At 39.9% G+C, this 14,630-nt stretch overlaps 1 protein-coding gene across 1 annotated transcript in view; it reads left to right on the top strand.

Moving 5' to 3' along the window:
* The window catches only part of CDH4 (cadherin 4), a 587,236-nt gene that overhangs the window by 371,742 nt on the left and 200,864 nt on the right, over window positions 1-14,630 (top strand). The window contains exon 5 of the mRNA XM_089513685.1: window positions 8,316-8,460. Coding sequence (XP_089369811.1) covers window positions 8,316-8,460 — 145 coding nt within the window. The remainder of the gene's footprint in view (window positions 1-8,315; window positions 8,461-14,630) is intronic.

Here is a 14,630-nt window from a genome sequence, read left to right as displayed (position 1 = left end):
AGCATGCAGCAACATACGGATGCTGGCATCATGGCAGCCTCCCATCCATATGGAGATGATGCCGCCGCCAGCATACAGGGACCAGACGTCACTGGCAGGAAGTGGTGTCATGGTGGCACCCCTTCCTGCTTGGGATACCACAAAAAAAGAGGCAGCTTCTTTTTTGCTGTGCAGCATTGCCTCACAGTTTGGTTGCTGCGACAATGCTGCATAGCATTTCGCCACCAGTGTGTACCAGCCCTATGTTACACATTCAGACCCAATCGTATTCCAGCTAGGCTGTTGTTGTTGTTATTATTTGAATGGCATACTCTGAGCAATAATGGCTGATGCTTAATGGTCATGCTTACTGGGGTCATTACTGTAACATCAGTGTTGCAACATCACCAGGTCCTTTAGCCTGTGAAATCACAAGTTCCTCATTCTCAGGTTTTGACTTTGAAATCTCAGGGCCTGGGATAATCCTGACCTAGCAACCCTAACATAATCTATGGAGTTAATATAGATTTCCATTGATCTGTTGGGTCTAATAAATGGATTTAGAGTGTTGTGACTTGATCTGTACCTGCTGGACTAATGTACAAAACAGAATTTAGTTAAATCACTTGTTTCCATATTTCTTGAGTGTTCCACTGCAGTACCCATAATCAAAATGCTTTTAAATGGAGAGAGTAAATGCATCTAAGAATATATATTTAACTGTTCACTTCCAGGATTTTTAAAAGATTAAAGTAGAAAGAGGGTTGAATAAGTGAATGTATGTGAAAGTAGTTTAAGTGGAAATTGACTCCTTCTTGGAGATTAGTATTTGTTCTTATCAATCTCTAATGGCGGCTGGTGGGGCTGGTTTGCCATGAAACAGGTGCACAGATCATGAGATATCTCTCTCTCTCTCTCTCTCTCTCTCTCTCATCATACACAAACACTTTGAGAGAGAGAGAGAGATGTAGCTGCAAATGAGTACCATATATACAGTACTTGCCTATAAGTCAGCCTCATGTATAAGTGGAGGGTAAGTTTTGGGGCCAAAATTATGAATAAATTGAAGGTAAAATTTAGGAGCATATAACAAGGATCTAAAGGATGAAGCAAAGCAAAACAAAGTCAAAGAAGTTACAAAATTTCAGCAGACATAACTCTTTGTGCTCAATCTTAAGGCTGGATGGATGAGAGAGTGGGGGGCTCAGTGCTTCCAGAATAGGATATACCCCTTTCACCAGGGAATGGTTACTTCTTTTAAATAAGAGTTAAGATACAATGTTTGACCTAATTTTTTAGATTTGTATGTGAGTATATACAGTAATTTGTTCCAATGAGGTCTAGAACTGAAGTGAAGTGTTTTATGCCTCCTTGGCCTGGTTGTTCCTTCTATCTATTCTTGGGGAGTGAAGATCCTTAAAGAAGCAGTTTACTGACACAGAGCCTAGAAAGCAGAATCCTTTTAGTGGTTTACATGTGCATATGTGTCTTAATAGGTGCATATGTCTCATTTTGGATGGGGCTCAGGGGGCTATTCTCAAACCTTCCCCTCAACAGCTTTCAATTCCTGGCAGGGGCTGTTGCTTCTTACTAGTGAGGAGGGAAAGGGAAGAGGAACTCAGAAGAGGAAAAAGTAACTGGTCTTCATTCTGAGGGGAAGGAAAAGGACAGTGCATTCCAATACTCTCCAGTTGTTTCAATTTGGCAGGAACAACTCCAATTAATCTTCTGTCATCTCATTTTTTCAGATGCTTTTAAAACGTCCTAGTTTCTCCCTCCTCCTATCCCTTCCTTCCTTTATCCTCAGTTTGCTTAAATCGGTACAAACTGAGTCCAAAATGCAAAAAGTAATTTGCACTTAGTTAACTCCACACGGGGGAGGGGAGAGGATCTTGCCCTTCCCAGTAGGCTTAGGCAAAAGCAAACTGCTGCAGCCCTTCCTAGCTTGTGTGTTCTTCCTGTCATCTAGACGACACATTGGTGTTGCTTGGCCATGCGTGTTCTAGTTTTCATCTCTGAAACATTGGAGGGAATGTATTGCATCTGGAAGAATACGTACCTTCATTTCTGTCCCCCTACAATCCCAGGCTCCTCTGAACGGCCTTGCTCTCCCTTTCCTTATTTTTATGGACCAGCAGCAATGACCTTCCTGGATAAGCAGCTAACAGGGTGGAAGAACACAGAACCGTAAGAACAAGAGAATTATGCTATACCAGACTATGGGATCTCAACCTAGAGCAATTCTTTTTCTCAGCCAGTTCTCTCCAAGCTTCTAGCCAACGATGGCATTGTAATGAGGTGATGCCAGTTTCTCAGAGGAGCCAAGCTTTGAGGGCATGTACTCCAGAGACTTAAACTCAAGAGTCTTTTGTACAGAGATCTTGTAGCACCTTTGAGACTAACTGAAATAAAGAAGTTGGCAGGCAGAATGGACTTCAGTCTACTTCCTCAGATGGATATAGTCTATTACTCAAGGTTCCTGGGTCTGAGAGGCAATGATTCAAACTGACCATGCTTTATCATCATGATTCTGGGATCTGTGTCAGACTCCAGTTTCTTTGTCTTCTGTGGTAATGGTCCAGTTGAATCAGAGCTATGTTTGGGGGTCTTGATATGAGGAGTGATGCAAAGGAATGAGAAAAGTAAGTAAGGCATTCAAAGGTGAGAGGGTTTGAAGCTTAACCAGACAACAATCAGGCAATCTAGCAAGATCTAAAAGTATGAGGAAAAGTCATACCATGATTTGAAAAACCCAGCCAGATCTTTTGAATTGAAATTTAAAGCAAGGCTGGACAAGCCAAAATGGAATTCAAAGAGTAAACTGCTAAAGGTATGATCTATGATGGTGATGCTGATACATTGTCAGGTATAACAATTGAGGACAGTAAGTAAGTTGGACATTAAATAGTAAGGTTTAAAGGAAAGAAGAAAAGGAAATTGCAGAGAAATCAAATGCAGTTTTGCATATCTTTTACATCAGGAAATGCAGAAGAAATAAACAGTACAACTGGTGGGTTGGTATTTCTTTCTTTCTGGGTAGTGCATCAGAAGAACCATGTCAAATACGAGTGACAAAGGATGACATTTTAAAATAAGAAATCATGGAGAATGTGGTGGCATTTGAGGATTATTAAAGAGTTCATATATGAAATTGCTGAACTATTAACTAAACATGCAACTTTTTTAAAAAAACAAAACTCTGTTTCCTTACCTGATGGCTGAGAGTTAGCCAATGTAACACCAATTTATAAAAGGACCCAGGTGGGATCCAAGAAATTACAGGCTTGTCAAACTAACTGTTTCTCTGGGAAATTGGTCAAAAAGCATTATTAGAACCAGAATTGTTAAGCCTTAGAAAAATAAGCCTTCCTGAGGAAAAAATCCCAGCATGGCTTCTGCAAAGGGAAGCTTTGCTCCACTAGCTTTTTACATTTAGTTGTATTTTTCAAAACATTCCTCATCAGAGAAACCTAGCAGCTTTGGGATAAGAGGTAATGAACTCTCATGGTGCTGGTAACTGCTTTTGAAAAAAGAAAAGCAGAGTGGAAGAAGCCATGGACAGGTTTTCATGATGGAGGAAAATAAAAATATTTTAAATGCCCATATTTCTGCTTAAGGATGCAATTGGCAGCATCTTCTCTGGAAACAGTAGCAAAGGCACTGAAGAATCTACTAAGAATGTTGTGGCAAAGTAAAAGCAACAGTGCTTTAAAATGAAATAATAAAATCTTTCCTTTTTGTTCAGACAAAATGGCAGGTAAAGAAGGGAAGACATTAGAGATGTACAAATTTATCTGTGAGGTGGACAAAATGCACAGGGAGATGTTTTCCTTCCTTGCTGACAAAACTAGAATGCAGGCTAATCCAGTAAAGATGCATGGTTGGAAATTCAGGACAGACAAAAGCATACCCTCCAAATATCCTGATTTGGCAGGGACAGTCCCATTTAATCTTATGTCCTCCCATTTTCTAGCTGCTTTTAAAATGTCCCAGTTTCTCTCTCCTCTTTCCATTTTCCCTTTTTGTCCTCAGCTCACTTTAGTTGCTGAAAACTGAGTTCAAAATGAAAAAGTCATTTGCATTCTGCTAATTCAGTAGGGATGAGCAATAAGGGTGCAGAATCTTGCCCTTCCCTGTAGACTCAGGCAAGAGCAAAATGCTGCAGCACCTCCTAGCTTCTCTGTTCTCCCTTATTGATAACTTCTGACATTTTTACCACACTCTGATGTTGCTTGGCTGCATGTGTCCTTGTATTAATCTGTGAAATGTTGAAGAGTATATTCAAAAGGGTATACAAAAGAGTATACATGGAGCCAGCAGGATGTAGTGGTTTCAGCAATGGACTCTGACTATGGAGACCAGGGTTTCAATCTCAGGTCGGCCATGTTAAACCCACTGGGTGAGCTTTGGCGAGTCACAATCTCTCAGCCTTAGAGGATGGCAATGGCAAACCTCCTCTGACCAAATCTTGCCAAGAAAAGACCATGATAGAGTCACTTTAGGGCTACCATAAGTTGGAAATGATTTGAAGGTACATGACAACAGCAGCAGCAACAACACAAAAAGTGAGCACAACATACATAAACACATACTGGTAGAATTCAAAGATATAGCCATGTTAGTCTATAGAATCAGTACGTAGAGAGATCTTGTAGCACCTTTGAGACTAAGTGAAAGAACTAAATTGGCATCATGAGCTTTTGTAGACTTCAGTCTACTTCCTCAAATACATTTGATGGAGTGGAAGCCAGGCACAGATATATATAAACAAATTATATTGCGCATGCATGCCATTGGTATGTGAGGATGTCAATTCAAATTATAAATCTTTTGTGTATGGAAATAAAGTTGCAGATCCAGTTTTAACAATGGTCGTTAGTGCACAAAGACATAGGAAACTGGTCTTGGTGCATGGAGATGAACTGGCAGATCTAGTTTTGCAATGGGACTAGCCTGTGGTGAGGGGAACAGATGAATGTAGGGCATCCCCATGCGGATGAGGTCAGATAGTGTTGAAGTGTGTGTAGTGTATCAGGAAACCATTTTCTTTGTTCAGTCCATTGCTGAGGGACTGTAGTTTGTGGATGAATTCCAGTTCTGCTGTTTCTCTTTCCAATCTACCTTAAGTAGTTCTTTTGTTTATGGATCACTGTTCTGAGGTCTGAGATGGAATGCCCAGGGAGACTGAAATGTTCTGCCACCGGTTTTTGTGTATTCCCATTCTTAATGTCTGATTTATGTCCATTCATCCTTTGGCTTGGGGACAGGCCTGTTTGCCCAATGTAGAGTACTGAAGGGCATTGCCAACACAGTGTGGCATAGATCACATTGGAGGATGAGCATGTGAAGGCCCCCCTAATATTGTGGGTGATACCTTTAGGTCTTGTGATGACATTTCCTGGATAAATGTATGGGCAGAGTTGGCATCTTGGTTTGTGCAAGGCTTAGTACAGTACCTGTGTCACCATCTGTGTCATGTGTCATCCTGTAGGTGAGTACCTGTTTGAGGTTTGGAAGGTATCTGCAGGTGAGTAAAGGTCTTCCACTAAGAGTAGCTTTATTGTCCAGAATGGGTTGTAGTTCATTGATGGCACGCCTGAGTGGTCCCATTTGGGAGCTTTATGAGACCACTAGTGGAGTTCTGTCATTTTCCCTCTTCAATTTGTTCTGTAATAGATCAGTCCTGGGTACATGCCTTACCTTGTTTATTTGTTTTTTCACTTCATGTGGTGGGTACTGTACTTTGAAGAATGCTTGTTGTAATTCCTTGAGTTTGGCATCCCTGTCTTGTGGGTCTGAACAGATGTGATTGTATTGGAAGGCTTGGCTGAAGACTATGGATCTAGTGGTGTGTTCAGGGTGGAAGCTGGAGGTATATAAGTATATGTGAATTTGAGATATAGTGTGGTGCTTATCTGTCCATTTTGTAGCTGTACTGTGGTGTCCAGAAAGTAAACTTATTCAGTAGATAGTTCCAGGCTGGGTGAAAGTTGTTGAAACTCTTGTAGAATGACTTGAGTGAGTCCTCTCCATTAGTCCAGATTATAAAGATATCATCAGTGTACCTCAGGTAGAGGAGCGGTTTCTGGGTGCAGTGTTAAGGAAGTGTTGTTCTAGGTCAACCATGAAGATATTGGTATATTGTGGTGCTGGTGCCATGCGTGTGTGCCCATGGCAGTGCCATTAGCTTGAAGATATATGTTGTTATCAAGGAAGAAGTAATTGTGTGTGAGAACAAACTGGCAGATCTTAGTGACTAGGTCGGAAAGGTTCCCATGTGGAATGATATTCCTGATGGCTTGTAGTCCAGTTTTGTGTTGGGTGGCTAAGATGGTGTTTTCTGGAAGCTTGTGGATGGATTGTATCTTCTGTAAGACGTCTGTGGTGTCCTTCACATTGCTGGGGGTGTTGGTGGCATACGGTTTAAGGATATTGTCCATATATTTGGAGGCATCAGTGCTGGAGATGAGGGTTGTCCAGGGTTGCCGTGTTTATGTATTTTGGGTAATACATAGAATGTGCCAGGTTGGGGCTCCTGGGGTGTGTTAATAAGCATTTAGTTTTGTGCTTCCATGGGAAGCTCCCTGGGCAGGCTGTGTAATTCCTTCTGGTCTTCCTCTGTGGGGTCATTAGATAGGATTCTGTAAAATGTGGTGTTAGACAGTTGCCTCTCAGGCTCCTGTATCTAGTCAGATCGGTCCATGATGATTACCACTACTCCTTTGTCAGCTGATTTGATGACAACATACTGTGACATTCATTACCATGAGGTGTAATGCTGTCCACCAGTCTAAAAATGAGGCATATCCTTAGGGTATTAGATTATTTTCCTTATATTTGAAGATGAAAGTGATGGGAGGGGAGAATTACTGAAACTGGATGAAAAGTTTATTGATTTGGGAATGGACATACCAAATACTGTGTTTGCATCATAAGTGGTGTGAATCAATGTGTAACTGCTCTCTCTTTTCCCCCTCATTTTTGTGATAATGGGAATGGTTACAAGGCTGCTCCTTCCTATCTGATAACGGTAACATTAGAAGGTTTAGCTCACTTTGGAGGACACAATTCCAATTCGTTCAGTTCTTCCTATGTCCAAGAGGTATAATGTTGACATGGGAAGGAGTTTTGGTGTGGAGATCCTCCCATGTGGCTCAGATATTCTGATGCTACCTTCATACTATGGAGAGGCATTGTTTATCATAAAGGTGATGAAAAAAGCCTCTTTAGATGTAGTACAATACACAACTTTATTTTATCTTATTTTTGCAACAGATTTGTAGTGTCCTCAATTGAAATAACTTGCTGTGTTCAATCTTAATAACTGTGTGAATAAAAACAAAATAGCAAATATGGAGAGGATTAAAAAGCTACCTACAAATAGTCAGAAAAACAAGCAATTTTCTGAGAAAATTGGAGAGACTCTCTTTAGGATGCAAAACAGATGGTGGCTCCAAAGAGGTGGTGTACACTCAACATTTGTATTGATAATGTCTTGGCAGAAGAGAAGGTTTCATAAGTTTTCCATTCCCTTGATTGATTGCTTTTACCTTTATTGTTACCAGATTTGGCTACAGTAAAAACATCTGTCTCTGCAAGACGTTTGCAGCTTTCCTAGATTTGGGCATTTGTTGATGTGGTGGCCTGTAAGAATGAGTAATCAATTGGTAATGCTGCCAAGTTATACATAATAAAATATTCTGGGATCCCACTGGGGCTTTAAAGTATGAAACTGCATCCCCCTCCCTGGGTTTTGAGAAATTCAAAACAGAAAATATGCACCAAAGTTGCTTTCCCACCCCATGAATAATGCAGTTCACAATTTTCAAAGAACTTCCAAAAGGCAATTTTAAAAAGGTCATTAAAATTGTACAAGTCATAAAGGTACACATATTTATATAAACTAAAATTGGTTGAATAGCTTCATTATAGAATAACCATCTCAACCTTCTACAATTGTGGGATTTATGAGTCCTAATGGTAGCAAATTTATTTATTGATTTGATTTGTATGTCCCCTTACCAAAGTCAGCTTCCAGAAATACACTTTAAAAATAGAACAATATTTTTTAAAACAAAACGAAAACATCACATCAAGCCATAGAAAATTATTTGAAAGATATACAAAGTTTGAAAAGAAAGGTAAAAATGTCCCAATAAGAAAGCTTCCCTGCATATACATTGAAAGCCTGCTTAAACGAAAAGGAGGGAGTTCCAAAGGGTGGATTTAAGGAAATTAAGAGTTTAAGTAATAAGATGCAACATGTTTTCTTTCAAAATGGTCACTTCTATCACTAACATAAAGTTCTTTTTTCTTCTTTTCTTATTTCTTAACAGCTTCGAGCACATGCAGTTGATATGAATGGAAATAAAGTGGAAAACCCCATTGACCTCTACATCTATGTCATTGACATGAATGACAACAGGCCAGAGTTCATAAATCAAGTTTATAACGGATCTGTTGATGAAGGATCTAAACCAGGTATAGTAAGAATTGCTCATAGGACTGTTGCAGATCCTTAATTAATGAAATGGTGTGTGATATCATGTTCTCTGCTCTTCCTTGGTTCTCAGGAGCTATTGCTTATTTCTGTTCTGAGCATATGTAACAGTTTTTGGAGCCCCTTGGGTAAGTCACACTCTCTCATCCTCAGAGGATTGCAATGGCAACCCCTCTCAGAAGAAACCTGTCAAGCAAACCCTATGCCATAAGTATAAATTACTTGGAGATGCACAACAGCAAGATAAAACCCTTCCAGACTCCCCAGGGTGATCCTTTTCTGATCTTTCTTGGACATTTCCAAGAAAGATGATTCCACTTTTAAACAGGTTTCAAGGGATCCTTGCCTCATGTAATAATGCACCTCATATAAATTCCACAATGCATCTGAGGAAATAGACCTAAGTCTACAGAAGCTTCTTTTTAAAAAATTCCTTTTAACTCATGCAATTCCCGTCCAACAATGTCAGTTTTTAAAAAAGTTTTTACCCCCCAAAATGGAAGAAAAATTGGTAAATGGGCTACTTGGGAATAATTGGGGGGGGGGGGCAGGGGGAGAGAAGGAGACACTGACACCATGGTACTGGAAATAATGGTACAACCCAAGCAGCAAGGTTTCACACCGGGGCATTTGTACTATTGATGGCTCATTGATCTGTTTCCCCCCTCATTGAAAAGGGACACCCTGATCATGGCTGGGGGATGCATCAGATGTGGGTCGGAGGCAGCATTATGTACTTTTTACTGACAATGCCACATTTTTCTAGGTGTAATCGCAGTTTTAAAGCTGCATGAAGTAATCTCCTTTGGCTCAAAAGGGCTACAAGTTCCCTTTGCATGCTAATATTTCAGACTCATATGGCTATATCTCTGAATAAAATACACCCATTTCTCAAAAACTGAACTTTTGACCACTTCTGCTTCTGTGTATTTCAAATTTTTGGCAATTTGACTATCCACCAGAGAATCCTGGGGCAGAAATGTGAACCCTAAAAACACTGCAGATGTCCACTCCTATGTTAGAACGATATTTGAAAAACAGGATGGAATGTGGAGTTCCAGAAATAGGACACATTCATGTCTCAAATATAAAAGTGGTTATTGCCATCATAGCTAAATGGAACCTCTGTGTTCAGAAGTAGCACTTCTATGAGTAATGGTGCTCGGGATAGACAAAAAAAAAAAAAAATGAGGTCCACAGTTATATCCCACTATGCTGTCTGGCAAGAGTGGAGAACTTTTAGTCCTCCAAATGTTTTAGCGCCCCATATCCCTTACAATTGACCATGGAAGCCAGGATGACTAAATCAAAGCTGTCATACTTTGGCCACATCATGACGAAATCATTAAGAAAGGCAATGATACTAGGAAAGGTGGAAAGTAGTAGAAAGAAAGGAAGAGCACATGCCAGATCAGGGAGGACACAGGCCTGGGCCTGCAGGACCTGGGAAGAGAGGTTCAGGACATGAGGGTCTTGCAGAAGTCTCATCCACAGGATCACCATGAGTCGAAATTGACTGAAGGGCTGTTGACAAAAACAACAACCTTTCACTGTGCCCTATTGTGCAGTAGGTGTCTCTGCTGTGCATCTTGTGTGGTACCCAATTGGGCATTATTTATCTAAGACTGCCATATGTTTTTGATTCACACTAGTGATTCCTAAAATACTTTTTTGAAATTTTATTTCTCCTGAAATAAAACCCATTGAATGCAGTGGAGTTTCTTAGTCACAAGTAACTTCAATACCACTGATTTCAGAGTGCCTGCTCTAGGTAAAACCAACTCTGGATTTAGCTCAGATTTTTCTAAAAGCAGCTTCGAAATCCAAAGAGTTGGCATGCAGATGTGTTTTTTTATTATTATTTTTAAAAAACTGGTAATGCCAACCCATGCTTCTCTTCATATTTGTGCATTTTATTTAATTTGACTCTTTTTACTTTGCTGTATCACCCTATTTACAAGATTTTGTCATTCCTCCATAATATTGGCTGTCATTGCTATTCAGTGTTGCTACAGTTGGAATATGTCAAAGAAGAAAATTCATCTTAGCCAAAGTATTTATTTTTAGGAGTGTGAGCCTCTCCATAAAGGGAGGCTTCAGTTTTGTTATCCATCTGATTCTTCTTCTGTTTCTTAATTTCCAATTTCTTACAATGCAATTGATTTCATTCTTCTACATAAATAGAAAATAATAACTTCCCAAATAAAGTGTTATCGTTTTTTATGGGTTTTTCAGGCTATGTGCCCATGTTCTAGAAGAGTTTCTTCCTGCTGTTTCGCCAGCATCTGTGGCTGGCATCTTCAGAGAATGCTTTGCCTGGAAAAACTGGGTGTATATATACTGTGTGAGCCTGGGAATGCAGGAGTGATTTGCATGTGTATTGTTCTGTGTTGATGGCTGGCCTCAGCCTGGGATGATAATGCAAACGAGGATTAGCAATTAGCACACATTAATCCTCGTTTGCATTATCCTCCCAGGCTGAGGCCAGCCATCAACACAGAACAATACACATGCAAATCACTCCTGCATTCCCAGGCTCACACAGTATATATACACCCAATTTTTCCAGGCAAAGCACTCTCTGAAGATGCCAGCCACAGATGCTGGCGAAACGGCAGGAAAAAACTCTTCTAGAACATGGCCACATAGCCCGAAAAAAACACAAAAAACTATGGATGCCGGCCATGAAAGCCTTCGACTTCACAAAGTGTTATAGTATTCTGATAATGAAAATCTGCCTTAATCTCATTAACCCTATTTTTTGTTGATATAGACCAAATTTCAGTAATTTGAAATAGATTACTGATTTTGAACCCTGCAATTCTGTGCTTATCTCTATTTATGATTTTTTTTTAAAAAAAATAAGGATTTCTTAATATATCTTCATTAACGTCTACCTCATGAAAATGCTTCAGTACCATTTCCACCTCTGTATTGAGGTCAACTGCCTAAGTGATCCTTTTTAACAATCTGTCTATGTTCTTTAGTTGAGAGAAACTGTTAACTTCATATCCTTCAAAATATGACCACCTGCACTGAAGTAAATCGATTACATGCACTAATTAGTCCCTTAAATTAATTTGCATGATCAGAATAAGAGAGCTAATTGACTGCAGACTTCAGCTGTTAACAGCCTTAATAATAATGAAGGTGGAGGAATTCTGGGTTTTTTAAAAAGAGAGCAGGAGGGAGAGAGAAATGTAGGTTATTTTCATGAACAGCAGGAAACTTGGTGTAAAATCTAAATCTCAGGGTAGCCTTAATGAGGTTCTTTTCCCTGGATAAATTTGTCTTCTGCCCTTGTTTACCTGGTGGACAGGTTAAATATCAATGACTTTGAGATTGTGTCAGCAAACATTTGTCATAATGTGTCCATTGCCTGAGGTAGTTACCATATATATATATATATATATATATATATATATATATATATATATATATATATGAAAGGACACTATTTTTAACAAGAGGAATTGCAATGGGGATTGATTGCATTTCCACCTAGTACAGTGATAAGCTATGCAAACACAGACAAAGAGTTTTGACTTGTGTCTTGAGTGAATGGGACTGCATCATTTGGTTTATTTTTCGGTGGGATTTATACCTGGCCAAAGCTTGGGAAGGGGGCTTTTCACACTGCAACTCCCAGAATCCCCTAGCCAGCCCAGCTCTCAAGAAACTTACCACGAAAAAAAATGTTAGGTTTACCCTAGGGTCACCATAAGTTAGAAATGACTTGAAGGCACACAACAGCAAGAAGCTCCACAAGCCGGCCTATAAATGTACCAGAGTAAGATGATAGAAAGGATTGTACTATTTCAGCTTCAAGCAGGAGAGGGTTCTTTTTCCCCCACAAGAGCACATCTTGATGGAACATGGGTGGAGAACTTCAGATTCCTCAAATGTGCCGAGATAAACCTTTAAAGATCAGGTGTGCATGAGATGAATTCTATAAAAAGTGTTAAACTTCCATCCAGGCCAGAGTCTAGGGTATCTGAAGGACCTTATTCTCATATTTTGAGAATTTCTGGGGAGGTCCTTCTCTCTGGTGTAGCATCTGGTGGCAGATTGGAAAGGTCCTTCTTGGTGGCTGCACCAAAGATCTGGAGCTCCATTATAAGATATGTCAAGAATGGCACTGTCCCTGTCATCCTTTCATAGACAGGTGACAACTTTTTTGGTTCAGAAAGTTCTGGGCAGTTTTTGTATGAAATCAGTTTTAAAACTGTTTAACCTTTGTAAGCCACTTTGAGTCCGGAACTGGGGAGAAAGCATGATATAAATTAACAAATAAATAAATAAGAACAACAACAGCTTCAATACTATTTGCATGAGAATAGGTTCTATTGAACACAGTGGAACTTAGTTTAAAGGAGACATGTATAGGATTGCACTTCCATCCTGCCACCTGTTAAATCAGAGATCCACCAGGCAAGCAACTATGGGCTCACATGTTGTGTGACATGAGCTGAGATCCTCTTGACAGTTCCACAGCAAATCAAACTTTCCATGTCTTCTTCTGAAACAAAGTGATGCGAAGGAGAGTAAGAGAGACCAAATGCTAAAACTCATCCTGCTCATTAAGACTGATAGATAGACTAAATTGCAGCCTCCTCTTGTTTGAAATCCAGATAAGCCTTTAAGCTATTAAATCAGAATTGGATACCTTTGACTACAAAATACTGGTTACAGCAATGGGCTTGTGGGGTTTTTCCTTTTTGTATTATGCATCCCCAACCCACAATATGGCTACAAAACCATCTCTCCTCTTCAGAAGCAATTACGTTCACCTTTGATGTATTCCCCTACCCTATCCTGCCTCCTCTCATTTAATCTGCAGTCTCTTAAAAGGTTTATATTGGTATTGAATTTCTCTTCCTTGCATTTGCTAAAATTCATGGGGGCAGCAGCATGAGAAGCCTTCGCTCTGCCTATACTGCAATAACAGCAATGCTGCATCTTTCAAACATAGACAAGGTCACAAAGTCATGTGATTCCTCCTGTGGGTGGCCTCATGGCTGCAAATGTGGGTACCACTTGGCTCAGCCTTGTTTTCTTGTTCTTTTAGCTCCAAGCAATTACAGGTGGCCCTCCATACCTATGGATTCTTTATCCATGGGTTCAAGCATCCATGGCTTGAAAATATTTTTAAAATATATAAATTCCAAAAATCAAACTTTATTCTTATATTTTATATAAGCAACGCCATTTTTCTATGCCACTGTATATAATGGAACTGGAGCATCCATGTATTTTGGTATCCATATGGGGTCCTGGAATCAAACCTCAGTGGATACTAGGGGCCCACTGTGATTTTCTTTCAGCCACTAATATGAAAAATACAATTAGGGTTATGGGAAAACCATTCTGTGGTTGGAAAACTTCAGAACTTGAAAAAATTACTTTTAGATTATAACTCCTAGACTCACCCATTGACCACGCTGGCTGGTGTAGTCTAGGAACTATCCCCCACAAATTGACTTTTCCAGGCTCTGGCCAATTTTCCATATTAGTTGTGAAAGCTGCTGTGAAAGACTGGGTGACTTGCCAGATGGGCTATTAATGCCACATTTGCGGGGGGGGGGGAGTGTTGGAAAATCTCTGTGTCCCACCACCCTCTTAGTCTTCTTTGATGGGAACAAAAGAGAGGTCTTTCTCAGTGTCTGCTCCCAGACATTGAACTCCCTTCCTACAGGCCAGGATGGCCTCATCCCTGCTCTTCTTTCAGTGGCAGGTAAAAACATTTTTGTGCCATCAGACTTTTTCAGACTGACAAGAGTTGGATGCTGTGATTGGTATGGAGTTGTTAATACGTTTTAACATTTGAAATGTTTAATGTTTTTAACTTTATAAATAGAATTGAAAGAGAAAGCCATGTTAGTTTGTAAAATCAGTATGTGGAGAGATCTTGTAGCACCTTTGAGACTAATTGAAAGAAATTCACTTCTTCACTGACATGGAAGCTGCAAGTGTTACTTGTATATGGATTTCCCAGTGAAGTATTACCTGTCACCATCCTTTCCTTCCTGGAGATGTTTAGATAGTGGCATGACTGGACTGCTGACCATGAAGCATATATAGGGTTGCCATAAGTCAGGACCTCCAAACCGGGACAAATGTAGGGCAAATGTAGGACAACCTTTTCAAATGT

The sequence above is a fragment of the Sceloporus occidentalis genome, unplaced genomic scaffold, assembly GCF_023333645.1.
Source record: "Sceloporus occidentalis isolate IW3139 unplaced genomic scaffold, rSceOcc1.0.p SCAF_3, whole genome shotgun sequence".
Taxonomy (NCBI): domain Eukaryota; kingdom Metazoa; phylum Chordata; class Lepidosauria; order Squamata; family Phrynosomatidae; genus Sceloporus; species Sceloporus occidentalis.
This window is presented reverse-complemented; position numbering and strand designations above follow the sequence as displayed.